The 27,368-nt window shown below is 37.1% G+C and overlaps 1 protein-coding gene across 1 annotated transcript in view; it reads left to right on the forward strand.

Annotated features, from left to right (window-relative positions):
• Window positions 1–27,368, forward strand: part of PLXDC2 (plexin domain containing 2) — a 279,835-nt gene that overhangs the window by 128,935 nt on the left and 123,532 nt on the right. The window contains exons 3-4 of the mRNA XM_074865842.1: window positions 16,121–16,267; window positions 21,050–21,119. Coding sequence (XP_074721943.1) covers window positions 16,121–16,267; window positions 21,050–21,119 — 217 coding nt within the window. The remainder of the gene's footprint in view (window positions 1–16,120; window positions 16,268–21,049; window positions 21,120–27,368) is intronic.

Raw genomic sequence — 27,368 nt, forward strand, 5'->3', positions numbered from 1 at the left:
CAACAGAAGGGATTGAGTTTTACAGCCCTTGGGATTTGAGAGCAATTATTCTCAGCTACTGACAGCAGTGTCAGCATGCCCACTGCTGTGTTCTTATTGCAAGTCTGAGCAAGGAAGAAAAATAATGGTTAAGATACAAATTTCACTCAGCTGGACAAATAATAAGGCAGCCCTGCAATTACTGCTCTAATGCACTGTATTAAAAGTAGAAAAACTTGTCCATGCATAAGTGAAGCCCCAAAACTAAACATTATCATAGTCACATAGTGAGTTGCCGGTTTGGCCAAGCTGGCCTCTGGCTTGTTCCTTTTTTCTTTTTTTTTTTTTTTCCCCTTCCACCCCCCCATCCCAATGCTTTTAATACCAGTTACATGTGAAGAACTTAGAAATAGAGCAGTGTTACTAACACTGTATTCTGAAACCATGATCCTTCCAATTTACTGAGAAGAAAGTTCTGCATTTAAGAAAAAATCCCTTATCATATAGTTTAATGATGCTTTCTGTTCTCTTTCCTCATCCCAAGATATGAAAGAGACATGCTTTACTTCTAAAGTCTGTTCTCTGACTTGCCATCTCTTAGAGCCTTTAATTACCTGTGTAGAGTTGCCTGCTTATTTAGCTTTTGAATTTATTAATCAAGTATTTTGCTAAAATAGTGTTTGTATCTTCTTTTCCCTTTTGGTGATCCTCAACAATGTAAGAGTGAATTCCATGGATAACCTTTTGATATACTCACTGTAATAAAATTGGGGATTCTGTTGATCTCTGCATCAGGACAGAATTCTTTTTTAAAGCATAGTCACATTATAATGTAGATTATAAAGTATCGAAGTAATGCATATTCAGTACAAAGTTTTAACCAGATTCTAGGCTTTTAATTTTTATTTCAATTAAAGCAGTTGATATGTAAGAGGGGAGGAATGAAGCTTTGCAGAACAAAGATTTGTCACTGGAGTTAGCTGATTCTTTAGAGAGCAAAAGAACTGTACTCCTGTTCTGAAAGCTGTATTGAGAAAAAAAGTGTGAAAAAAACCCCTAAAAAACCAAGGTGACAATCAGTTTTATCTTTGATACCTGCTTTCAAGAGTTGCTTAGTTTTGGGGAAAGATCCTAGACTATATTATTTAGCTCAATAAAATAAATAGCAAATTTTGTGTTAGATCATTTTAAGTTCCAAGTAAAGAAATCCTCTTTAACTGATTTAATTACAAGGCTGCAGTTTACACAGTCTACTTGCAAAATCTTTATCATAACAAAAGTTGCATTCATTCTTATTTTTAGTTTTAGGGAAGTATAGTTGTCTCTTGTTCACAGTTAATAGTTACTACATCATGTGATTTTTGGTGTATGTAAAGGATTCATTCAAGAGAGGAAGGAAAATTTGAGCTCCTCCTGTAGGCTTGCAAGTATTTTTTTCAATCTTTGATTAATCTTTATTCAGCAGGTATAGCTCTGGCATTTCCAGGGCTAAAACTACTGTGACTAAAAGACGTATTTTTACAATTGAAAGTGGTATTACATCAGGTTTTCTGCCATTTCAGATGCTATCTTATGTTGTCTTAGACCATTTCATGTTCGGTTGTATTTAAAACACAGTTGTCTTGCTCATTTTAAACCAGTGTGACTTAAGCCCAGAATTCTCTGTTTGGATGTGTGCTGTTCACGGCTTTGATGTTTCCATAATGTTTTAGAGGATTAAACAAGCATCCCATATGATTCCTCTCTACTGCACATCATTAAACTGTAAAAGCTCTGGAGCTCATTGACACTGAATGTTGGGGATGCCGAAATTTACAAAATTAGACAAATTCATGGAATAGAAATTTGTCAAGGATTATTAAACACAAAGGGAGTTTCTGAAGAGCAGATCACTGGAACCTAGGAAAAATGGGGAATTGCCACTGTTTGCCCTGGGTCCTTTACTCTTCCTAGGCATCGTTCTTAGTCAGTTCTGGGGACCAGACTGAAAGGCCTAAGAGAGTACAGCTGTTCTTGTGCTCTTATTGGTGTTCACTTTCTAAATTAAGTTAAATGTCATATTATTATTTTCATAGTTAGAAGCTTGAAAATTACAACAGATATTTAGCATATACTGGAGGAACAGTCTTGGGATATGCTGGAGTTGCACTGAAATAGTCATGGATATATCTCTTGCTTTTCTATGTAGTAGAATATAGATGTCATATTTTTGTTGTAAGAGAGATAAAATTTGCTGTTAAATGATAAAGTAATTAAAAGCTAAGATGTATAGGATTTTCTTGCAGTGTTTCAAAGCAAAACTTTTCTTACGCTGTTTTCTAAAACAGTTTATTACACTGTTTTCTAAAAAGGTTGTTACTGCTGTTTTTAAATGCTTTTATTCACACTCTTTGAGAGTTTATTTTAGAAGATTACCTTGTTACTTTGGAGATGATGGAGACAGAATCATAGCATAGTTTGGATTGGAAGGGATCTTAAAGATTATCTAGTTCTAAACCCCCTGCCACGGGCAGGGACACCTTCCACTAGACCAGGTTGCTCAAAGCCCCGTCCAGCCTGGCCTTGAACACTTCCAGGGAGGGGGCAGCCACAACTTCTCTGGGCAACCTGTTCCAGTGTCTCACTGGAGATGGAGAATGTTTTGTTTTGGTTTTTTTTCAGAAAAATCAAGTCTCCTTTTTTCAACGTGAGTCAAGGGAAAAAAATGTTTCTTACTTTCCCTAACATCACATGAAGAAGTATTTGAACTTTCTCAAAATGAAGGTGCTTCAGATGACATCCTAAGTCAAATTAAAATTTTTGTAAATTACTGATAAATCCAGTATTTAATTGATTATTTTTAATAGCTATAAAGAAGAGCCAGAAAGTGAATTGTCCTGGAAGCAGCACAAATCACACATGAAACATCCTAGTCCTCCACTCTTACTAAATCCCACCAAACAGTATGTTACCTGCAACATGAGAATCTGGGGCAATCATTAATTTACTCACTCTTTTCCGCTTGTCCAGCTGAGTTGTCCACCAATGATGTCACAATTTCTAGCTCGCCAGCAGGCTGATACGTCACTGTCTTATTTTCTTTCAGGCTTTCAGTTGCAAAATGGTAAACTAGAGAAAAGCCTCATATTTTTTTTTTTGGTCTTGAATTTATTAATTGCTTATTTAAATCAAGGTCATCTTGACACTTGCACTAGGTCTTTCTACAGTCTTCAGTTAGACTGAATTCATTGCCAGCTCTGCAAGAAGTGTTATAGCAATGAGCCTGTCAACATTACCATTATTCTCAATCTAAACTGAGTGGTGATGTTTCTGCTAATAACTCGGGTATAGCTGAAAAAGAAGAAGGTAAAGTCTGGAGGTGAGATTAATTCGCTATTTCCTTTAAACTTGGGGGAGGATGGGGATGTAAAGAACTTAAAAACAAGTTTCCCCACTCTTAAGTAAGGGAATTCACAGTTCTCTGTGGTAATCGTGAGTTCATTTCCACACGCTTAGCTATGTTGGCACACAAGGCATTTAATTTAACATGCTGATGATAATGAATTTTTATAGCAAAGGAGACGGGGGATTCAGAATTTAATGGAATCTGCCTTTGAATTTTCTTGATGATAATATTTTTCATTTCCATATCCCTCTTCATCTCCAAGTTCCTAAAGCACATTACAATTATTCCAGAATCGCTGAACTCGTAACTGAAGAGAGCTATGAGCAGTATCAACAACAGACCTTGTACTTTCTTTCTGAATTAATTCAGTCATACATGCCTCAGCCCCTGCTTGCAGAAGTTTGCTGAAAACAGATTCAGCTAGTGAAAGCTGAATATAGGGTAGCTGTGAAGGCTGGAAAGGTCTTTCCAGTCACTTCTTTGCTGACCTTCTTCACTATGTTCTCGTGGAGTGTCCTCATGAGGGAGACTTGTATCAATTCGGTCATGCAGAAAGCAGAGGGTGATGCACATTTCAATCCATGCAAAACAAACGGCCCTAGCTAATTTAACAGCACGCAGCAAATTGTGCATAGCTGGTTGAAGCAGGGAGTGAGGGTGAATACATTACTGAGCTGTTAGTGGAGAGGAATTTGGGTAGGTAAGTAAAAAGTTGTTATACTAAGCCACATAATTCCAGTTTGGATAACACCAATCCTTAGGGATAGATTTTCAGAGCTGTAGGATTCCTGCTGACATTGATGGATTACTCTGTGCCACTCTGAAAATCTTTCATGTTTTTGTAATATGGGAGAGTCAATTATCTGTTATCCCAAAACAGTAACAACTTGGCATGTAAGCAGATGGGTACATCATTTCAGATTTGGTCAGACACTTCCTTTGTGTGTAAATTCAGTAATTATAACTTGAGAGCTTTCAGCATTTATCAGGAAGTCAATGGCCTGTCTTCATTGTGATTGCATCAGTTATACAGACTTCTCAAAGAGAATAATAAATGGGGCCAAAGCTCAAAATTTTTATCAAGAGGGGGATCAGAGTTAAGAAAGTTCTATTTGTAAAATGTGCATTTGTCCTTCCAAAAATGCCAGGTAAATGCTGTCAACTGCTGAAGAAAATGCTGATGAAACTCTTTAATAGCTATAGTATTTCATACACGGAACAGAAATTAATAAGTAATGAAAAAAACCAGATTTTTATTTTGTTTTCTTTCTTCTGTAGCACTGGTATGCATTCATGTGCAGCATGTCTAGCTTTTCACAGACCATCAGTAATAAAACAGTATATTTATTTCTAGAACACAAAATTGGCACTGGAGATTTTGGAGAGTCTGCAGTAAATTGCAGTGTGAATAACAAGGAGGCAACAAAAAAAAGAACAACAAACTTTCACATATTCACCAGACTTTTTAGCAGCACAACATTACAGAAGTAGAGAGATGTGACAGGGTTACTGGAGGTTCGCTTCATGCGTTTGTATCAAGCTGCATGACTTTTCAAAAGTTCCTATTAAAATTTTTAAATAAATGAAAGCATCACTCTCTTATTCCTTCTGTAGCCTTGGCAACAAAAGTAGGAAAGGGGAGAAATTGCAGATGGAAATCCTATCTGTCTCATCTCATACAGGTGGAGCAGTAAAATGTCATGAGGGATAAAATGCCATGATCTCTCGGAGGTATTCCCCTTTTGCTCCAGTACAGACAGCAAAACAAGCAGCTTTCTCACATTCTTCCTACCTCAGGTGAAGTGTGGATGCCTCTTTCCTGGTATATGAGAAGAAAAATGCCTTGCAGTGCTAGAACAGGCATAATCTGGCTCCAGAGTGCTACTGCTGAGTTCAGTCATATCCAGGAGTGGGCCAGCACTGTGGCTTCCACGTGTCAGCAGCCTGGTGGGTGCTCATTTAGGGGGGGTATACAAGTGGTTTGTAGCAAGTTCAGTGAGGATGTTTGGAACATCTTCCTTCCTTATAGGCAAGTGCACCATATGCCCCTATTTGTCTAGAAAACAAAACCCCAGTTGCTACAGGTGTACAACTGTTGACTACGGAGTTGAATGAAACAGCAACTTATTTCTGAGAATTTTCATTTTGTTGAAAAAGTAATTCATGTGCTATACAGCTGGACTACAGTTATATTACTGTGAGAAAAGGGTTTAAGTGTTGGGGTTTTTTTCAATAAAAATGGAAATAGAGTATTTGATGCTATCAGTCATTAACTGCATAAAATGTTGATTTTCTTATATTAGTATTATCTTCAAGGCACGTCAGACATTCTTTCCTTCACCTTGGAAATCAAGGTAATTTCTTAAATACACTGCAGAGCTTTTGTTTCTTACATAAACATTCAATTAAGGGTAGTACACATGTGTATACTGCTCTAATAATGTATATGAATTTCTATAAAATACTAGGCTACTGTGACTGCTATGAAAGGCTGGAGTCTGTACAAGTGGCTTTCTTTTTTAATTATAGTTAAGATTGAAATTGAAGGTGAAATTCAGCTCCTCAGTTTGGATATGTAAGTACAGGTGCATGTGGGTAGATGAGGTATGTGCAAGTTCTTGTCTGTGAGTTAAAGTATCGTATTATAGATGGTGGAAATTTAAGGTGAAATTCAGTTGCTTAGCTATAGGTGGCTGGTATCATTTTAGGCACTGTGGTGATACTGAACGGTTTGTTGTTAATCCCGTAGGATAGGGGTCTGCTGTAGGTCCTGGATCATATCTACAAGTCTCCAATGGCTCTGGCTTCCTCCTGTGCTTAGGCAACTGCATCTCATCATGGTCAGTACAGGCAGTGCAGTCAAGGTGGGTATTCCATTTGCTCTAAAGTGGACCTGAAAGCTTGCTGAGCTGGCAGACCTTCGCTGGCAGCATTTACTAGGTCTGTGGTACAGATAATGAGTACTTAGAAACCTAACTTACGCAAACAGCCGCACTGAAGTGTCTAACCTGCAAACCAAATACCACCCTGTTCAGCTACCTATTTATCTAAATCTGAAGTAACAAGGCCAAGGTTTATTGTGGTTTTTTGTTGTGGGTTTTTGGTTTGGGGTTTTTTTTAATATACCAGTAACAAATTGTATCAAGCAAATTAAAAATGGTCAGAGTCAAAATGATGAGATTCTTCCTCACTTCCCCCCCCGCCCCCTGCCAAAAAAAAAAAAAAAGATTGATTTGACACACAAGTAAGATCTCATGTCTTCATCTTTCACTGTTTTTCAGTGCTTAGGAAGGGATATACATGTTTCCCATCACTTTTTTTTGCTTGAAATTGTGAGAAGACACCTTTCAAGTCAACAGTAATTCTGTAGAACCTTCTGTTGTGCCTTCTAGTGTCCTGCATTTAGCTGAAAGCCAAAAAAGGAAATAGAAGTTTACAAAACTTTTTCACTTTGAATCACACTATTCTTAAAGAGCAATGTAGATTTTGAAATTATACACAAGAAAAAAATAACGTCAAAGTCCTGTGTTAGCATAATTTTGAAATATTTGAGAATATCGGATCAACTAGATGCTGGGTTAACTTGAAGGCAGTAGCGCTTTTTGGAAACAGCAGAGGAAGGGTATTATTTAGCATCTTGATCTTGTCTGAGTAATTGCGAAGTGTTCAGAGTATCCCTCCTGAAACGAGCAAGTGTGCAGATCCTTGTTCAGAAACCTTGTTTGGAGCCTGATGTTATGCAAAGGGAGTGACTTGGAAGTGCCTGTCTAGCCAGCATGTACCTGATCAAGCATCTCAATTAAATATGATGTTTTACAGTTGTGGTACTTATATTAGAGACCTCTCAAGGGATTTTTCCTTTTTTTTTTTTTTTTTTTTTTTTGAGTGTGACTGCAAGATCAGATAAAGAAGCATTTCTGTGACAAGTCTTTAAGAAATCTGGCTGGTGAGAACAATTTGTTAAAATTGTACATAGAGTTCCCTTCAATATTCTTGTATAGTCTTGTATAGAATATCCCAACTGAACTCCTGTTCAGATGTGTGTAGAAAAATACACGTGAACAAAGCAAAATGCATACTTTTTCCAAAGCAAAGAGCAAGCTTTCCAAAGAGCAACAGAAATCGGGGCTACACCTTAACCACTTTAATTATCACTACGTTTCTAAGGCATGAATGGTAATTTTGAAATTTTGCATATTCATTGTGGATTTCAGCCAGTCCTGTGTTTTAGTAACTAAAGATTCAAGTGTGTTGTATGTGAGGGCTAAACTAGAAAGTGCTCTGGTTAAATAGACTACCAGTTTTAGTTGCAATCCATTTAAACCGAGCACTCTCTAGAGAAGCCATGGTGATGCAGTTTGTCCTTTGATGCCCAGGCTCTGTGATGAGCGTGCTGCTGGCTGGCTCTAAGCTGAACAGCACACAGCTGAACTGAACACCACGGCTTTGGCAAAGACTAGTGCTGACTGAGGTGAGCATACAACACCTTTAAAAGCTTCAAATTAGGCTTTATCCCTACAGGTAAAAACCTACCGCATTAATAAACTCATGTTCCTACCTGTATCAATTTAATATCGATTGTATGTGTTCTTACAAGTGATTGCCCTATGATTTCAGCTGTGAGCCCTGATGGATCCCTGAGACGCAGTATTAACTGCTCAGGAATTGCAGCACACAGCAGTATGGAGACAGCTTCCTGCACTGTCCTACATAAAGCCCTGATCAACTAGAAACTATACCTCTAATTTTAACTTTATTCTTCAGATCTGTAACATTTTTCATCCCAATTTAGATTTGCCATTTTCCCTCCTCATGTGAGGCCTCAGGGCTGCTGCATCTTGGTGGTTCTGTTTTCATCTTGTCTCTTCCAGTAGAGAAGGGACAGAGAATGAGAAACAAGGATGATTTACCCATCCCAGTTTCTGAATATGTACCAGGAGGAATTAATAGGCTACAGAGATTTTAAAGTTGCTCTAATATCAGGACTCAAAAAAAAAAAAAAATTAAACTGAACTTATTATATGTATTTGGGGGGGGGGGGGGGGGGGGAATTGGACAAATGTGTCTCTAAGTATGTCAGAGTATATACACTCATAAATACATTATTGGTTATAATTCGACACAAGAAGGGAATCTTTGAAAGACTGAAATTCTAAATCTTTAAAAGCTAACTTGACAAAAATGTAATTATTTATGGCATTATCTGGAGTCATGAGCCCCCAAGAATGGGGCTGGTAACAGATATGGGCTCATAACCACTGATGATCTGTAGTCTAGACCTGGTAGTTAGTTTTTTATGTTTACAGTCATTTTTACAGTTTCAATTTTATGAACACTTTAGTCATTTATACATATCTAAAAATGAGAAAATAAACTCTATAACATATTTCATAATTACACCAAAATTAAATTGCTGCTAGGTGTTTTCATGGTCATTTTATTGCAGTGTTTCCTATTTTCTTTTAGTGGAAAGGATGCTACAGAGCAGTTAAAGGCTTATTTTGAGGATGTCATTTCTCAAACTCCTGCTCCAGCAAATCAGGAACAAAACTGCATAATAAATATTTCCCTACTGTAATTGGTTTTTGAGTGACTTGGTGATTTGGCTTTTTTCCTGGCTTAAGTAAGACATTGCAGACTTTTACTCTTTTGAAGCTTGTCTCTTATGACAAGACAGTCCAAGGGGCTTTATAAGACTGCTGTAATGACCCCTAAATAGGCTGACAGTTTTATATCGGTTCCCTAGAGGGAAGCTTCCTTTCAAAAGCAGCTGAATATCATGAAAAAGGCAGTAGCTCCACATTGGCTTTTCACAAATCCAGAAAGACTAAATGGCTTTTTAGATTAATAACAGGTTTATGGCATTCTTCTCTGCCAGACTGTCTGTCAGCGTGTGCGACCCTCCATTATAGGTGCTGTCAGGCACTCAGAAAAATGCAGTTTAAGGACATGGGAGTTTAAGATGTAGAGCTGTGTAAAGCCTTGTGTGTACATAGGGGTGAAAAGTGTGAGCTAAATTCTTGTTTCATCCCAGCTGGTGACATCATTTAGTGTTTACAATAACAACCTCCAGATGTAAGTCTGTGAGATTCTGGGCAAAGTGACTTCCATACTGGCCCTAGTGAAAACCTGAGTTTGAGGGTGACCGCACACACACAACAGGTGTTCAGGACTCTTCAGAGCACTCGTGTAGCCTCTTCTTGGAGAATATAGTGTCAGATGAAGTTCTCAGTCCCAATGCATGGAGACAAAGGATTTCTCCTCTTTTGTTAGATTGGGTTCCCCTCATTTGTTAGACATGATATTGGCTGTTCAGAATGGATTTTGCTAAGGCCTGTGTAATCAACAGTGATATTTGCAGACTGTTTTCAGGTTCTACTGACTGTTGATGTGGCATATGTATGCTGTGCCCATATATACTTATTTCCTAAATTATTCCCATGTCAGATATTAAAAAAAAAAAAAATCCAAAAAAAAAAAGGCGCCAGAAAAAAAAAAAGCAAGAACAGATTGTAGCTTTGTCATTGTGAAAGCAGTGAGGCAGTTCTGTAAATTGTATGTTTCCTCAGTAGAGATTCATTCAGAACAAATGCTTTTGTTAAGAAATCAAACAGCAGAGAGTTTATCCTTGATGCAAAGCACTTATGAAATGAAATCTGTACTTCTGAGCATCAGAAAACCACTCATAACAATCGAGTTTCCTAAGTAGCAGCCACTATATATATATCATCTGCAAGGCTTTCATGTGGTAGCTCACGTGTAGCTTATCTACTGAAATTAGAGCTTTCAATGTTTTGAGAGGCCAGTTCAAATTAAGCATTATTCTGGGTTCTTCAGTTATCAGATCCTATAAAAACTGTAAAATTGCATCGTAATATAAAAACTGTAAAATTGCATCGTAATATAAAAACTGTAAAATTGCATTGTAACAGTGCTATGTTATGATTATAATTACTTTGTGTTAAAATGCAGTTATATGGCAGCAGCATGCAAAATGTCTCTTTCCCCATTTTCTCTGGCCTTAATCTTCTCATTGGGACCACACCTCAGGATGGATGATCTTTTCTCATACTGTCTCATCTCTTCTGCTAGTGGCTGTTAGACCAGGGATATTCTTCATGTATCCTTGCTGCCCACCCCTGTCTCAGTCAGTGCCTGCCTAAAGAAAAGGTAAATAAATGAGGAAATTCAATTGCAACAGCATACACATGTGCTTCCTCTGCCCTGTTAACACAGAGCGTGACCGTGCATCTCTCACCCCCTCTCCGTGCCCAAACACATACCGGCTGGAAGAGGCTCTCGGTCAGCTGCAATGCAGAGCTAGCTCAAGCCCTACATGAGCTGTCATTTCTGTTCTCCTCCTTATGATGTTTTTAGCTGGTGGGTGCTAGTAATGTTCAGAAATCTAAGAGCAATTTTCTAACAAAAATCTGAAACAATTCAGAACTCAATTTTAGCTGTATTTTACTGACAGGATAGGCAGAGATACTATAAGAGAGTAACAAGCATTACGTGAGATTGGGTAAGAGCACAAAGAGTTTTGAGGAAGCTGGTTTCATTGTATGTGTGCAGGGCCATCTTGTCGTTGGCTTATTTTAATAGAAAGGGTGTTCTTTTTTCTTCTGCAAAATGAATTGTCAGAACTGCTTTTTTTTCATTAGGGAAATACTTCTAATTGCTAGCTCATTTCCTTCTTCTAAATTTCCCAAGTATTTTATTATTATCTTTGCTTTCTTCCTGAAAAGTAGTCTATTTTTAAATACATAATTGCCTGTTTTCTCCTTCCAGTATTTCCATTTTATTCTACAAATGCAGCTTTTAGAAAACATAATTGCCTGATTAATTTCACAGGCTATTCATCTATAAATGCTCATATTATATTCAGAGTTAAAGATGACTTTCTGAACTTAGTATTTGGTGATGAATCTCCTCAGTACTAATTTTTGGGGCAAATACCAGCACCACTTTCAGTTCATTTAAAAATAAGCCTAGTCTGTGATTTTTAGCAAAATTTGGACAATTTTTGAATACAGTTTGTTAAAAATCAGATACCAGACGTTCCTTTTACAGTGATAAAACTAGGCATCTATAAGTCTAACTCCATAGCCTTGATGGCTTCAGAGTTTGTTCGCTGTGGTGTCATCTCAATGGAAGTCTGAAAATGCAACTTCAATAAATTGAACATTTAAAGGAACAATAGATATCAAATTAAATGCAGTCTAATTGCCTTCTATTGCAGCTGGCAATACCTCGTGGCACTTAATCACAGATATTTCAAGTTAAGGAGCCTTGGATGATTGATTAATTGATTTGAATTTTTTTTTTTTTTTTTAATCAGTCATGTCACAAACAGCCTCCCAGGACTGGGAGAAAGCAACCAAAACTTAAGCTACCAAAATGTAACTGCTGGCTGACTGGCTGATCTATAATGATTTGCTTTGTGAATGTCAGTCTCTCTTCTTTAAACTGCAGAGAACCTAAGAGTTTTTGTACAGCATACTATTGTGCAGCAGTAGAGCTCATTCTGGATCCCAGCTGCTTTTTCTCTGGTTGAAGTTACTAGCTTTTTTCAGTTGCAGCCTTGCATATACATATGGCAAAACTTTTTGTTCAGTAATGTCTGTGGTTTGGATCCAATTAGATCCTGTATTTAAAAGCAAAATATTCACGCAGTTGGATTCAATAGAGGCTCTTATTCTTAAACTAAATCTTGTTTGATAATATCCTGTCTCCCAGAGATTTACAGTACCTTTCAATCTCTATTAAAGAAGAAATGTGACCTGTAAAGTCCTATGTTTATGTATGTGATTGCATCATCATTGAATCATGATGTCTTTTTCTGTTGAGGGGGAACTTTATTGTTTCAATTATGTTTTGGTACAATTTTCATGTACATCTTTTGGCCAGAATCCCAGTTAGTAATTTGAAAGCATTTCAGAGACGTAATGTGGTTGTTACTTTTAAATATTACACATAGTTACTTTATGGTGTATTGATTGCAACAGCTCACCTCACATATTTGAAGCCTTAATCTGTTAAGGGACAGCAGTTACTGAGGAAATGGGTATGTGGTGTTTGGACTGTATTTGGGAGTATCTGTATATGTAACGAATGGAATGCATGTTCAGTCATTGAATTTGACAAATAGTGAACACCAGGAATTTAAAGAGGGCTTAATCTTCAGTTGCGCTGAGCTTTCACGAGTAGTGCGTGCATTCAGCTTTCCTGAGAAAATTCAGTTGTAGCTGGAGAATATGGGAAAGCGTCATCACACAATATCCCTCGTGAAAACTGGAAGAAATTAATTTTCTTTACAATCTACAGTAAGATGGCAACTCAACATCGAGGATTGCCTTAGGTTAAAAATAACTTATTTCCCCAAAAGTGAAGAGTTATGAGAGAGCTTCTAATAAATATTCCCTTTATACTCACAAAGGTTGCCAACAGTAATCATCATAGCTGGTGCAAAAACTCTCTGGAAAAATCCTTTGCCTGAAAGCTGTACTTCTCAATATAAGAGAAGTGCTTCCTACTTCATATATATGCAGTATTCAGATAGAACTGTACATCTAGAGAAGCAATAAGGAAATAACGCTCATATCCCCAAAATACCTGGAAAACAAAGAAAAAATATTTTCTTGAAGTAGTAATGAGTACGTTCTCTGCTTTCTCTGCATGTTCTTTCGCTTGGTAACATTCTTCTATGTCATTAAAAGATACTGAAAAGTTTGTTTCTCTTCATGCTTGTATTTATATATAATTCTACCTATCTGCAGAACTCTATGTATGTGTCATGTAACTATTAAAATTATTTTCTTAATTCAGTAGTTTACATGCAAATTCAGCATAATTTCTGAAGCATTTTTGCATCTTCTTATAGTACCTGTAGGTGATGGAATGTATTATGAAGCAGGTGCGGTCAACCAAAGCCTATAAACAGCTCTGTCAGAATGAAAACTCATAGATATCTATTGATACCAATAAAATGTTTCTCAACAGCTGGGAAGTTTATAGAAGACTCCAACAATTTAACTGGGAATGCACATTAAAAGCTGTGAATGCAGCAGCTTGGAATGCAAGCATGGATCCTAACCTTACAAAGAGCTCCCAAGCTTCTCAGGCCAACTTTAGTAGTTAGCTGTACGTTTGTTATTGTAGTTAGATTGTAAATTTACAGATAGGATTAAAAAACAAATCAGAATGTAAGAGAGAGATATCTAATGATACATTCAAAAATACATCTATAGGAAGGTTATGAAGCTTTTCCAAAGAGCAAGAGGAATTCTGCTTTCCTTCTATAATCCAGGAAAGAAGTGTGTTTGTTTCCTTCCAGAGGTATCTAAGGTTATTTAACTTTAATTAAAACAGTAAATGAGAATTTTTTTAATGCAAAATTTAGTAGTTGTTTATACATGAGTAATTCCTCACCCACTGACAAAATTGTGGATCTGAAGGATGTAATTTAAGTGTTTGATTTACAAGATGTAAGTATGGATCAAGATACCGTTTAAAGCATTCTTACAGAGCAACCAACTAGGCTCAGTGTTAGAGCCTTCTAGTTGTGGAATTAGGGGCTTAGCTACTAGTAATTAACTGGAGTGGCTTTATTAGTTATGAAAAAGTGGAAATGCAAAAACTCTGCACAGTTTTAACTATAGTATAAAAATTGCATGTTTATCTGAAACAAGCTATTTTGTCAATTATTTCTTCTTCTTTGTCTCTCAGAGCTCTTTCCTTAAGACTTTGTGATGCCTTAAATGTAACTTTTAATTTCTATGGAAATTCTTCAGAATGATAAATTAAAACTGGGAAAATACATCTTTGTTGTCAAAACCTTTTAATTTACTGTACCTCCTTTGTATACATGACAGTAATACCTGTTGACATTAAAGAAGAAGAGATTTGGTAAGGTAGCTGGCTTTTGTCCTTTTCCTGACAATACAGTTTTAATTATATTTACTTATGTGACTAACCTAGATTTGCTGAAGTTGTTAGAAGTTGCTTCAAAAGTGTCACTGAGATTTACTCTGCAGGTACATCCTGGCATATAAAGTACAGCAGAAGATACTTTCTGTTTGATGTTTTCTGTAACCTGATTATATCAGCATCAGCTTAAGTAAAATGCATCAGTAATGGTGTTAATGTAGGGTGAAATCCAGGTGAAACAGGATTTATGGTCAATATATTTAACCTAGAACATGAACAGTATCATCTAGAATATCAGCCCTTGCTAAGTATATCTTCAGCTCAGGACCTCATCAGTAGGAATGGGTTATGCTCTGGGGAGTGGGTCGTGGGGAGGCGGTATCAGTCTGCATGGCAGCATGGCATGATGTGAAGGTAGACCCACACTGCTTGCTGGGGATAGGAGATGCTGCAGGAGAGAAACTTCTCCATCACTGGGGCTAATTCTAAATTCTGAGTCCGCCTCTTCTGTTTGCTATGCCACTGTTTATTTTCTAAGTTTATTCTAATTTTAAAACACTATCATTGAGGTTTTGTTTATTTTGCTTTGGCACAGAGGAGAAGGAAGGGAGAAAGGAACTGAGAAATACCAGCATGTACTACTTTTACAGTATTACTTGTAGCTATCCAGAAGAAAGCTGGCAATGATGTTGATTTAAATGTTTTATGGTTACAACAGCTTGGGACAAGTTAAGGAAGACTGGGAATGTGGGATGTGTTTCATCTCTCACCTCAGACCATGCACTTTTTTTTTCCTTTCACTATCTTAGTTATCTTTTAGGAAGGTACAGACCATCATAGCTGCTGACCTTGATAGAAATTTTGGAATTTTCTATGCTTAGGTTTTTAAACGTTAACTAAATTCTGCCTAATAAGATTTCAAAGTTTTACTTTTTTTACTGTGCTAAATGTATATGATTTCAAGTGTAAACTGATTGCAGTGAGGTTGAGCAGCATACAGAGTATTTTGAGTGTTGGGACTCTCAGCTTTGTTGTTGAAAATAGCAGACATTGCCAAGACTTTGACTGTCTTCTGAACCATGCACTTGATTGTGGAATTGGCTATCTGCAAGCTGCAGGATTTGATGGACCACTAGCACAATCTCCCGTGGCACACATAGGGTTCATGTATTTTACCTCTAAATTTGCTGTGACATGAGCATGAGAGCAACTACTGTCATTTTAAAGACTGCGAGAACTAGGCAGCTTTCTTCCATAAATATATATGTATTTGTCTCACTCTGGCAAATGTACAGTAAAACAGTCTTTTGGAGATTTAAAATGAAATAGCATTGTAAGCCTATAGCTATTAGGAATTTTTTGGGTGTTCTTATAAAAGGTCTTCTAGTAAATTATGTTTAGAAATGTTAGAAAAAACAATTTTTTAAGGTGTTAACTGTCAGTACTGCTCATTGCTTTGTTAGAGCATGACTGTTGGTATAGGAACTTACTGGCCATCTTACCTTGAAAGCCATCAAACATTTTGCCATAGATTTCACTGATGTGGTTACAGGAACTGTATGATTGGGATTGGGGGATAGTGAACATTATAATCATAATATAAAATGATTGCATGAGGTAGCTCTTTGTCTTGCCAACTGTTTGTGGTTAGGAGCAGAGCTGTCTTCTGCAACACATTTGCAATTTGTATTTTTTTTCCTTCATTGTTGACTTGCAGTGTAGTCTTTTTTGCTGCTCCCGGGAGCAACAGGATTCAGTATTTCAAGGGTGAGTTTTATATAAAACTAAGGTGTATCTTCCATTCTAATGCGGATTTTTTCCCCCTTTCAGGAGGATACAGATCATAATTATTATACTTCAAGGACGTATGGCCCATATGATTCTACCAGCCGGGATTTGTGGGTCAATATAGACCAAATGGAGAAAGACAAAGTAAAGATTCATGGGATTCTTTCCAATACACATCGGCAAGCAGCAGTAAGTTGTTACAGCTTTTTCTTCTTTGACTGACATGGATATTTTTCACCAGTGACCGACATAGTAGTATTACTAAGTATTGTGACTACTATTCACAGAGTTTTATCTTTGAATTTTCGTTAAGCTGTGAAAGCACAGTATCAAAATGATTCCAGGTTGTCTTTTTGCACCTGCTATAACAGGCCTTCAGAGATAGATTTAAAATTTGCCTTTGTTCTTAAGGATCACAAACTATCAAACAGTAAACTAGTTGTGTTGCTGAAGTCAGAGGGGAATTTTACCATTGACTTCAATAGCAACAGAACTGGGTTCAGGATTAAGTTGCTGAAATTTAAGTCTCCCATAGAGTGTGTTGGTGTCTGCACTTCCATTTTGTACGAGGTGTCACACTTATTTTTTCTTTTGGGACAACTGATAAAACTCATGAGAATGTCATATAGTAACAGAGGTGACAGATGAGATCACAATTTCAGGGTATCAACAAATAAATATCACAGAGCGTAAATAACAATCTTGTTTAACTTATTGTAATCATGCTGCCTGGTAAAATGGGTTTACATGCTTAGAAGTGAAATTGAGTCCTGCATGAGTTACAGATTATATTCTCGGATCTCACCTGTGGTTGGAAACTGCATGCATAGAGCCAATATTAGCACAAATTAAATACAGAAAATTACAACTCAGAATTGTGGTTCGTGAGGTTCTTGTTTCATCCGTTTACCAATTTAGCTCCAACAAAACGTCCTTGGGTTTTGCCAGTTTGAAAACAAAATCTAGTTAATGCCTTATTTAAAAGTTGTATATTTTTTAAAGATGCTGGTGTGTTTAACAGTTCTAAAGCTGAGAGAAAAGCCAAGTTTAATTTATCTTTTCTCTCAGTTTATCTGTTATCTCCCTGGCACCAGCCAGGTGACTGGCTCAGAGGAATGTAAGAGGCAGCAAGAAGAAATACTGTGTTGTTTAGCTCAGAAAACAAAAAGCAGAGTGGGGTGATAAATCCACTACATGTGACTAACGGAGAGTCCAATACATAAAATATATTCCTCATAGCCAAAAAGACTGTAAGAAGCCAGGGATAATGCAAATGCAGAGGGTTCAGGCAGTTATATATCTTTGGGGTATCAACTATTTTCTTAAGACAATTTGTTTCTAATGAGAAAAAAAAACCTCAAAGGCACCTAATGGTGAGAATCCGTATTGTCTGCCGTGCCTTCTTCATCTGGGATCCTGGTGCTCTGTGTTGAGGGAGAGAATGGAAACTTGCAAAAAAATTTAATAAAGGAATTAAAAATACCTATATAAGGTAAAATATCTTTCCCTAATAAAAATAATTTATGAAGTTTGGGACCTAAACATCAGTGAAATTCCTTTGAGAAATTTTAACCTATTGTTTAATGATTAGTGAAAATAACATCCTTCCACGTCTTTGTTCTAAGCACTTTTGTTTTCGGTTGGATCCCTGAGATTATACACCTGAAAATGCCAATTCCAAAGGGGACATTTTGTTGGAGTTACTGAACCAGAGGTTTAAAATGAAACGGTGCTTTTGGTCTGGGTGTGGGGTCAGTGTAGAGGACCATTCAGAATGGCAGAGGGGAGCTTGGCAGCATGAGGACTGCAACTGTTTCTCCCCAAAACAAGTGGTTTAAGACTTCTCTGCTGACTGTCAGGTGCCCACTCTGCCTTTCTGACAGCTCTAGCAGAGAAGGCTGTGGTCCCAGTTTAGCACATTGATATCCACCTCTTTTCATACTTACCCAAATATCTTGATCTGTGAACTCAAGTGACTGTAGCCATATCTACATGCTGTTTTAAAGACCACTTTTTCAGAGATTTGTTTTATATCCCCTCTGAGAAGGATAAAAAGTACCAGTGAGTCCTCCTGTAAGGCTTTGTATTTTATTTATGTGTCTATAATTGATTTCTTGTATGTGTCCGAGCAAACAACACCCATGTGTACTACACAACAAAGTTATTTTAAAAAAATATGTGTTCTCTATAACCGTGTAACAGCCATAGAGTTGTATATTATGAGCAGATCATACATAACTAAGCAGCAATCTCTTCCCTTCTCTTACATAGAGATAAACTTTGTTGTTACTCTTTTTAAAAGGGCATTTTGCACATCTTTGTGTGACTTGGTGATTTACATGCTGATAATCTCTAAAGTTTAGTCTCCAATTTGTAGAACAAGGAGTTAAATTACTATATGCTAAGTATTAATTAATCTTTCTAATAATGTCAGGGATTCTTTGCATGCTAAAAATTTTATGTGTTTTCCTTCATTTGGAAGTATGTAATCCTAAGAGTTCCCGGAAGTTGCCAGCTGGTTTTGCTTCTACAGGAAAAGTAATACAGAAAGGGTCCATGAGATGGTTTGGCTCTATAAACAGCACAGTCATTGTTTAGGGAAAGTAACACACAAATATTAATGGAACAATTAAAATGTCTAGCACTACAGGATTTATATCACTAGTAGTGATTTTTCTTTTCTTTTTAATATATTGCTACCACCTTCTTAATTGTGTAATAAAATTTTAGGTGTGGCTAGGATGCTCAGTGTGTTTAGATTAGATATCTAAGAGTTGATTACTCAAACACTGAACTAAAGACAGGATCACCTCATACTTGGAAACTCAAATCCCTTTCCTGCCAGTCCATGCTATCATTTATGCATGGAGAAAACATTTTTATTCTAGTGGATTGAAGATTCTAATATTCTTTCTGAAAATTGAGGTATGCTTTCTAGCAGCAAAAGTAAAAACACATTTATTTCTAGTGGCTGTTACAATATTACACTTTAAAATATTCCATAATCTTGTTGGTTCTTTATTACAGTATTAGACTAAACAATTGTCTATATTAAACATTTTTACATTGTCAGAATTTAAGGCATCACTTTTTGATTGAAGTCAATTGGAGATCTGTATCTGGCTTGAGTGGGCATAGGATCAAGTCATTATTGCAAACATCTTTATACTAATGTTTATATTTAGCAACTTAGAAGACTGTTAGGGAAGCACAGTTCTTTTGGAGCAGTTTAATTGTTATTGTGCTATTCAGAAAGTTAATGCTCATAGGTAAAATGGACAATACTATATAAAGGAAAGAGGGAAGGTTTGATCAGAAAATTGATGTTTTTAACAGTGTTCTTGGAAATTATGTTTGGTAGAGCAAGGACATAATTTAAATGGAGCACATACATAAACATTGCATACACTTCAGCAGTGAAAACTTTAGAACATGGTAAAAAAACCTATTTGTTTAAGTTAATTCATGAGCTGTCTTTTGCATATGACATTTTGATTAGAAATGTTCAGTTGTATATCCAAATTTATGTATATACAGAAAAGGTTATTAGAACCTACTCAGTCCAATTAACACAATGCAAATGGATTTTGCATTCTAATTAAAAACAAACAAAAAAAGTGCTAATAAATCCTGTCAAAACTCTGTCTTCCACTTAAGTGGAAAGCAAATCTAATTTAAAGTTACGTAAATCTTCAGCTGTTAATTTCATGCTAAATAATTCTTTAAATATTTCTGGTGGATGTAAATATAATTCTTCCCGAGAGAAGAAATATTCAGATATAATCTGAAAATATTAAACCCAGAATAGAAATAATGGTGGGAAAAATAAAGACAAAATACTTTCTTTTTTTTCCCCTTTTTTTAAAATGTGTGGACTGTTGCCCTTTCTTAAGTGGAGACATCAAAGGCTAGGTTTGAGGGACAGTCAACAGCAACCCATCTTCACACCAATTTTTACTGTAGTAAATCCTCCTAAATAACAAAAAATAATGGGCTGCATACCCCATTCCTATTTGGGCGTTGGGCCACTATGGAAGTTATGTGTTTTTTATGGAATATTACATTTAAACAGTGAAAAGACCTTACTGGGATTTCGGCACTCCTTTCTGTCATGACTACCAATTTGTTCAGAGTTTAGCCAGGTAACACACAAGTTGATAATTATGGGTGGCCACAATAATCAGAGAGCTATGGGAAAGGAGAGCCATAGGCAGAGAGGGAAATGAGTTTGAATTTGAATAGTGCTTTATGATGAGGTTAGGTGAGGAGAAGAGTCTGTTCTCTCTCTCTGCTGTGAGTTCAGCTGATTGAGGATAGTCACCTGTAGGCTGATGGGGGAAAAAAAGATTTTTCTTCTTCTTTTATTTTGCGATAAGTACCTTGAGTTTGTTAAAACTTCCACTGAATATTTCTTTATAAATCATTTCAGCTCCTAGTTAACAGCATAGAGAGGTTTGGGAACTGATGTCATGGGTTTCATGGAGGAGTTGCCTTCCAGTGATGACCAGCCTTCATCAAGTAAGCACCCAGGTAGCAGCAGGATGTCAGGGAGAGCAATTGAATCTGAAGGAGCATGTGGCAGAGGAGCAAACCACCCGCAGCAGTGGGCATCCTGTAAAACTTAGGTATTGCTAAGGCTTTAAATACTGATGGCTCCTATTAAGAAAGAGGTTAAAGCAACATTTTTTTAAGGAAAAACTCTAAAAATCTGTATTAATTTTATTCTTATGAGAGAGTTATAATGTCTGCTGATGTATTTCTGAAGTCTTCAGTTATGAAGATCTTTCAGGTGTTTAAGTGCTACATAGAATTGTTTCCAGTTAGCTTTCGACAATTCCAAATTAAGAATAGCAAGGCTCAGTGAAAAATAAGAACAATGAAACAGATGTTTGAAATGGATGACTGTTCATTTTGTTTTCTCTTACTTTTCTGCACAATATCAATTTTATTTTCTGGTGTTGTTCCTTTCAGAGAGTGAATCTGTCCTTTGATTTTCCATTTTATGGCCATTTTCTACGTGAAATTACAGTGGCAACTGGGGGTAAGTGGCTTTCTAACCATTTACTTTAAGTAATATGAGAAGGGTTTCTTGCAGCTATTTAAAATACCTTTTTTCCCCCATATATGTCAAGAGGTAAGCTGCAGCATTTATTTAGGAAATTTTGTTTTCCACAAAAAGAAAATTACAAAATATCGAAATGATGAGAAACCTCCAGCTGCTCAAGTTGAACTGTTATAAAACCCTCTCAGTGTAGCATTAATCATTTTCTGTTTAGGTATTTTCCTCAGAAATCTTTTGAGTGTGCATGTCTGGAGCGGTTGCACTTGTGGAGATAGTGCTGGAGACAAAACAGGGAGGAAATCTTAGGTGTTGCCTGCATGGGGGCGGAGGATTTACTATCCAAAGATAAAAAATGCTGCTAGAAGTATGTAACTTGTCACCTGTAAGGCAAACCCATTGTAGTGTGTTGCCTTGGTGTGGTACGGTGTCTGCAACAGTACCGTGGTGTTCCTCTCCTCCTCCTGTGGGGTGAGATGGGAGATATGGCACAGCTCCTGCTCCTGATCTTGTAGCCCTGGACACCACTGATGGCTCATAGTTAGGGTTCTCCCTCCCACTGCTGCTGGCTGCTGCTTGCACCGATCTCCTGCACTAGGGGCAGCCATTGACCCCTTCTGCTCCACTCCTGCTCCACCTCCTTGAAAGGCAAAGAGAAGACCAGAGGAAAATGAAATGATGTGGAAGACAACAAATGAGAAAAAGGAGGAGGAGGAGTAATGGTCAAAAAATGAAAACAGGGAGGTGCAGTGCAGCATCACAGAGAGCACACCCACAGCAAGTTCATGGACTCTGTCTGGTGGTGCTCTGCCTAGAGGTGTGACAGGACAAGCAGACAGAAATAGGGACCACCATCGACAGGACCAATCCTATCCTGTCCCTGGTCAAGGTTTCTCCTTCTTATGCTATGGGTGGCCATCTTAAGAAGAATTGCAGCCAGTGTCTCAACAAGAGTACGAGCTGGAACAGAGGTTTCTGTCATGCTCTGTGTCAGGATATCCATTTTGCTACCAAAGCAGAGAAATACAAGAGATGAACAAAGGTGAAAAAAGATGGATATTAAATGGTTGATTTGCAGTCAGAATGATAAAAAAGGATGCAGAATCATGGGGTGACTTCAGTACCAGGGTTTTCTTTTCTTGATCAGCAATGACATTTTGATGTTGATTTGGATCAGATGAGCCATGAACTACACTGACTGGGATTTTGAGACTTGCATGATTTCCGTTCTGTTTTGCTTTTAGTTTCATTTTGGTGCTTGATCATCGATGCCTAGGTCTGTGTTCTATTATTAGAGGAGTTGTATTTGACAGGTGCCCAAATCAAGTGCATGATCTGTATAGCATGAAAGAATGGGGTGGGATGGGTCCTGCACAGCTAAAACAGCAACAGTGGAGACAGTGTTCATTCTTTAAGTGTCTCCTTATTCTTACTAATGAAATTGGTTCCTTAAAACTTACAAAATTCACTCTTTCTCCAAGTAATTCTTGTGTGGTCACTCTGCTGGGCCTTCACTTGTAATGGAAGTCCCGAATTTTTACCACTGCTCTCACTAGTATGCTGCTGTCATCAGTCTCCCCCATCTGCCCGCAAAGACTTGGGAGTAAAGTTAAGTTTCCAATGAGAACTGTGTAGTAGTAATTTGTGAGGGAAACATTTTTTCTTTTGGTGTAGAGCATTTGGGGAATTTAGGTGTTTTGGTGTGGTTTTTTTTTAAAAAAAAACAAAAAGAAACCCCAAAAACAAACAACAAAAAAAACCAAACCAAAACAAAAAAAACACAAAAAAAAACAAAAAAACAAAACAAAACAACCACCGAACATGTAGGCATATAAGAATAGCTGCAGTTCTGCAGAACTCTTTTCTCTTGCTATTAATGGAACACTGAATGATAATTCTACTTTTTTTTTTTTTGCTACGCTTCTACTAAATAATATTGCTGTGAATAGATCTACTGATTATTGTCAAGATAAACAGGACTTTTAATGTCAGTGCTTCTACAGTAGGCCACTGACATTAGTACAGAGATACTTCTGTCTTTCATGTGACACTTCCATGATTTTCAACCTCAAAATTCAGCATGAAAAAGTAAGATCTAGTCAATAATCATTTAAAAAAATCTTACCTTGATAAAGCCCAGTAACTGTACATCATCCTGTCAATCCAGGGCAGGATGCAACCTTTTCTCAACTTTGACTTCTAAACCCATTTAGTGGGAAAATAAAGATTTATTTCTGTCCTAACTCTCTGATAAATGTGTTGCTTTGGCTATATTTGCAGATTTTGTTACCGTAAGTCATTGGTGGTGCAGTGAGGCTTATAGCCTAGAAACAAAGCATAAAGACAGGTTCCAAGTACTTTTTATACTCTATGGTCTACTATTTCTTAGTAATCAAGATTTTACAATGACATTACTATTATTAGAGATCTGGAACACCTCCAGAGTTTATTCTGAGATCAAAAGAATTACAGAGTTAATGTCTACAGGAGTCCCACATGACAGATGTCCATTTCCTGAAGAACAGGATATGATTAATTGTGCTAACGACAACACTACAAACTGGTTTTACCCCCAAATAATAAATTAAATAACCTTGTTAAAAGGAAAGTTGAAGACAATGGCTCATTAAATCCCTGTCATAATAAAAACTTCTACCCAAATGGTTTCTGACATTCTTCATGGAGGGTGTATTGTGGCATAGGAGGGTTTCCAAGTTACTTAAGATTACTTTGAAATTGCTGTGGTGTAAAATTCAACCCTTATTTTGTCTTTAACTAATATTTATTTCCTATTGTGAATGGTTTTGATGAGCTGATTGTGTTTAACTAAGGAAAGGAAGAACAGGCAGTGAAAATAACCAGTTTGAGGGCTTTATTCACTGTTGTCCTTAGTTAGTATTTGACAAGGCTATTTAATTCATAACTAGGAGGTAAGACAGCTTATAGTATTGCTAACATAATTAGTAACTTGTGGTTCTTTGAGATATGGGCATCTGTCTCCCCACATTCCTATAGAAAGTGTTTTTTAAAGCAACCTCTGGAGAGCTCTCAAATTTTTAATAATAGTAGATAATACAGGAAGCCGCCAAGTTTTGATTTTTGTGAAGCTTTGTAAAGTTTTTGCTCTACAGGCCACAAATGCTGTTATTTCTGTAATAAATCACTTGAGTTAGTGAGTCTTGCTGTGAATGTCAGGAAGCTAAGCTCATGAATTCTGTTTGTTGCCAGTCACTGATACCCCTAACAGAGCTCGGTGGCTGTTGTCCTGACCCAGTGTCAGGAGAGGTTTCAATATGATCCAAGAACAAGATCAAGACACAAATGCCATACACCTAAACCAGTTTATTATTAAAAGTGAAGAGTGGTAGTGGTAGGACAGAATGGAAGGAAAAGACAGAAATCAAGCAAGCATCCGGAATAGAGTTGCAAGAATAGTCACCACCATGGATCCAGCGGCGTCCTGTTGGTCCTCAGTCTTCAGTTCTTCAGTGGTGGGTGCATCCTTCGATACACTCCTGCTTCCTTGGGTGACTTTCCTTAGACTAATCCAAAGGCCACAGCTTGTCATTGAGATTTGCACAGACACAGCTTTGAGACAGTCATTTGACATTTCAGTCTCTCACAGCTGTGGTGGTGGGAAAACCCTTTCTGTGCTACAGCTCTCCAGGCAGTAACATAGACCTTCTCATGGGAGTCCTTGAAGCTCTGTGGCCCCACATCCTCCTACTCAACATGCAGCAATGCTTCATAGTTGGTTGTGTTAATTTTCCATGCTCATCGTAGTAAATCCCTCTTGTTTTTTCTCTGTGGCTTACTTTTTTCTTTATCATTCTATGTTTTCTAGTGCAAGCGTTGTATCCGATACTGTAAATATTTAGGAATTTTTTTTCCTTGTATGGCATCTCTCATTGACGTTACATTTATCTATGGTATTGCAATGCCTGTAGCAGCATTACAGAGGAGTGTGGTAGCTAACCCAGATTATTATGTATTGTCATTAAACCTTATATCTGTTGCCTGGGATTAATAAAGGTTTTAACTTTCAGTTTTGGAATTTCTCCTGATGGTTTGAATTATCAAAGTTCATGAGGTGTCTTAAAGCAGTTTCAGTCTCTGTTCTTTCCATGGAATAACTGAATATTATTGTATGTAGCCTGTAAATCAAAAACATGTAATAGAACCAAACTGCTTAGGAGCATAAAACATATTTGATTTTCACGTTTAACAATAGATATTTGAAAGCAGCAAGGGAAACAGCAAATAAAAAAAAAATAGTTCTGCATTATCATATACTGGGAAAGCAACATTTTGGTCATGGAACTTTTCTCTAGAATTATGTTATCAAGGAAGTAGTTAAGCAGTTGTTTATAAGATAATACCTTAGGTCTGTCAGATTTTATTGGACAGTGCAGATAACTTGGTATGGGTACACATTTGGTATTTTATTAGGGAATCCTTCAAGGTATCTGCAAGTCTTCCTCTTTTTTTTTCTCTTTTTTTCACATGTATTTTGTCTGAAAACTTTTTGAAGGTAACTTTTTTTCTCTTTCAATAGCAGTCATATTTTTATAGGTAGTGTGATATACACATATTGTGAGACGAATTCAGAGGCAGATCTTGAACTGACTTAAGTTTACACTATTTTGATGTAATAGTTTGTGCTATTGTCTTTTGAACTAGGATGAGTTCAGCAACATTCTTGCTGGGAAATCTTTGATTATAAGTTTATCATCCTCACGCTGATTCTAATGACCCTATGCAGTCTTCCTGAATTCATCCCTTGGCAGTCAAGATTGGGGGGGGGTTTGTCTAGAGTTGATACATTATTTTTTCTATTTTATCAGTCATATCTATGTGAAACACTATTCCAATTTTTTCCTAATTTTTCCCTAAAATCTTCAGGTAAATTTAGCTATTACTATCCATATTGTAGTTATCTTTCCCATATTGTGTGCCTATAATGACAGCTGCTCTAGTTAGCATTGAGTACACTGGTAGAGTTTTCAGAGATAATAATACCATCTAAGTGTAGCTAAGAGATTCCACTGTATGAAAATATAATTGCCTTTGAGGTTGGTATCTTGGGCAACTCAAGTATATAATCTATTACTAACATTTATTGGGAATCTAGCAGATACAGATAGGTAAAGAAGAGTAATATGAAAACCCAAGCTGTTAATGGTAAATCTGGTTATCAGGTTATTGTATGGGGCTGACGACACAGAAAATTTTGTGGATTTGTGCAAAATGTGGCTCCACAAGGCACCCTAGGTGAACGGGACTGAAGTCAGGAGCAGAAAACTTCTTGCTTGACCCATGCTGAACTCACACCCAGATTGCAGACTTCTGGGTGGAAGTGTGTGAGTTAGGTTTTTACAGAGATAAATGCTATTCTGGCTCTTGCTCCAGCCCATCTTGTAGATACAGTGGTCACAATAGAAAAACTCCATCCCTGTAGGCATTGGTAACTTATGGTGGCATGGAGGCCCAGAGAGATTTCAACAGACTTTGTACAGAAAACTGCAGTAGGAAGCTATGTTGTGGAAACCAGGAGTGTATCACACAGCATGAGCCCTGATATAAGGAACAAACCAGAGTCAAGTTCTTTGTCCTTCCAGCCACCATCACTTTGTTTGCCACAGCTCCAGTTTGTCTGACCCCACTCAGGTCATGAACTCCACAACAGTCACACTGTATCACACTGAGTATCTGTTCACTGGGGCTAAGAGGAGGTTTCTTCTATCCTCGGTCCTCTCATGATTTTGTCTGTAGCAGGAAGATGCAATAGTGGAAATTGCAATGAATATACAGAAAAAGTGTTTAGAATATGACCACAGTATTTGTACAGGTGAAAATAAGTCAAATGTAAAACTTGTGGTTAATTTGGGGCTAATTCCTACTAGAGGCACCTGTAAGTATATGGTGGCAATAACATCCATTATTTGACAGTTTATTTACTTCCCCTTAGCTTTTTTTTTCCCTGGCAGAGCAACATCTGGAAGCTCCAAAACAGATTAGATGATCTTGCCGGTCAATATGACCATTGATTTAGCTGATCTTTCAGGAATTGTCATTAAAAAGAAAACGAGGTGTGCATCACCTAAAAATGCTAGTTTTCTGATAAGTAACTATCAGCTTGGGTTCTGTTGTGGGTTTTGTTTAGGTTTTTCAAAGCCCATTTCTGTTAGATTTTCTCTACACCTAGTGAACACTTCTAGACCAATCCAGACT

This window comes from Strix uralensis, chromosome 1 (assembly GCF_047716275.1).
Source record: "Strix uralensis isolate ZFMK-TIS-50842 chromosome 1, bStrUra1, whole genome shotgun sequence".
Classification (NCBI taxonomy): domain Eukaryota; kingdom Metazoa; phylum Chordata; class Aves; order Strigiformes; family Strigidae; genus Strix; species Strix uralensis.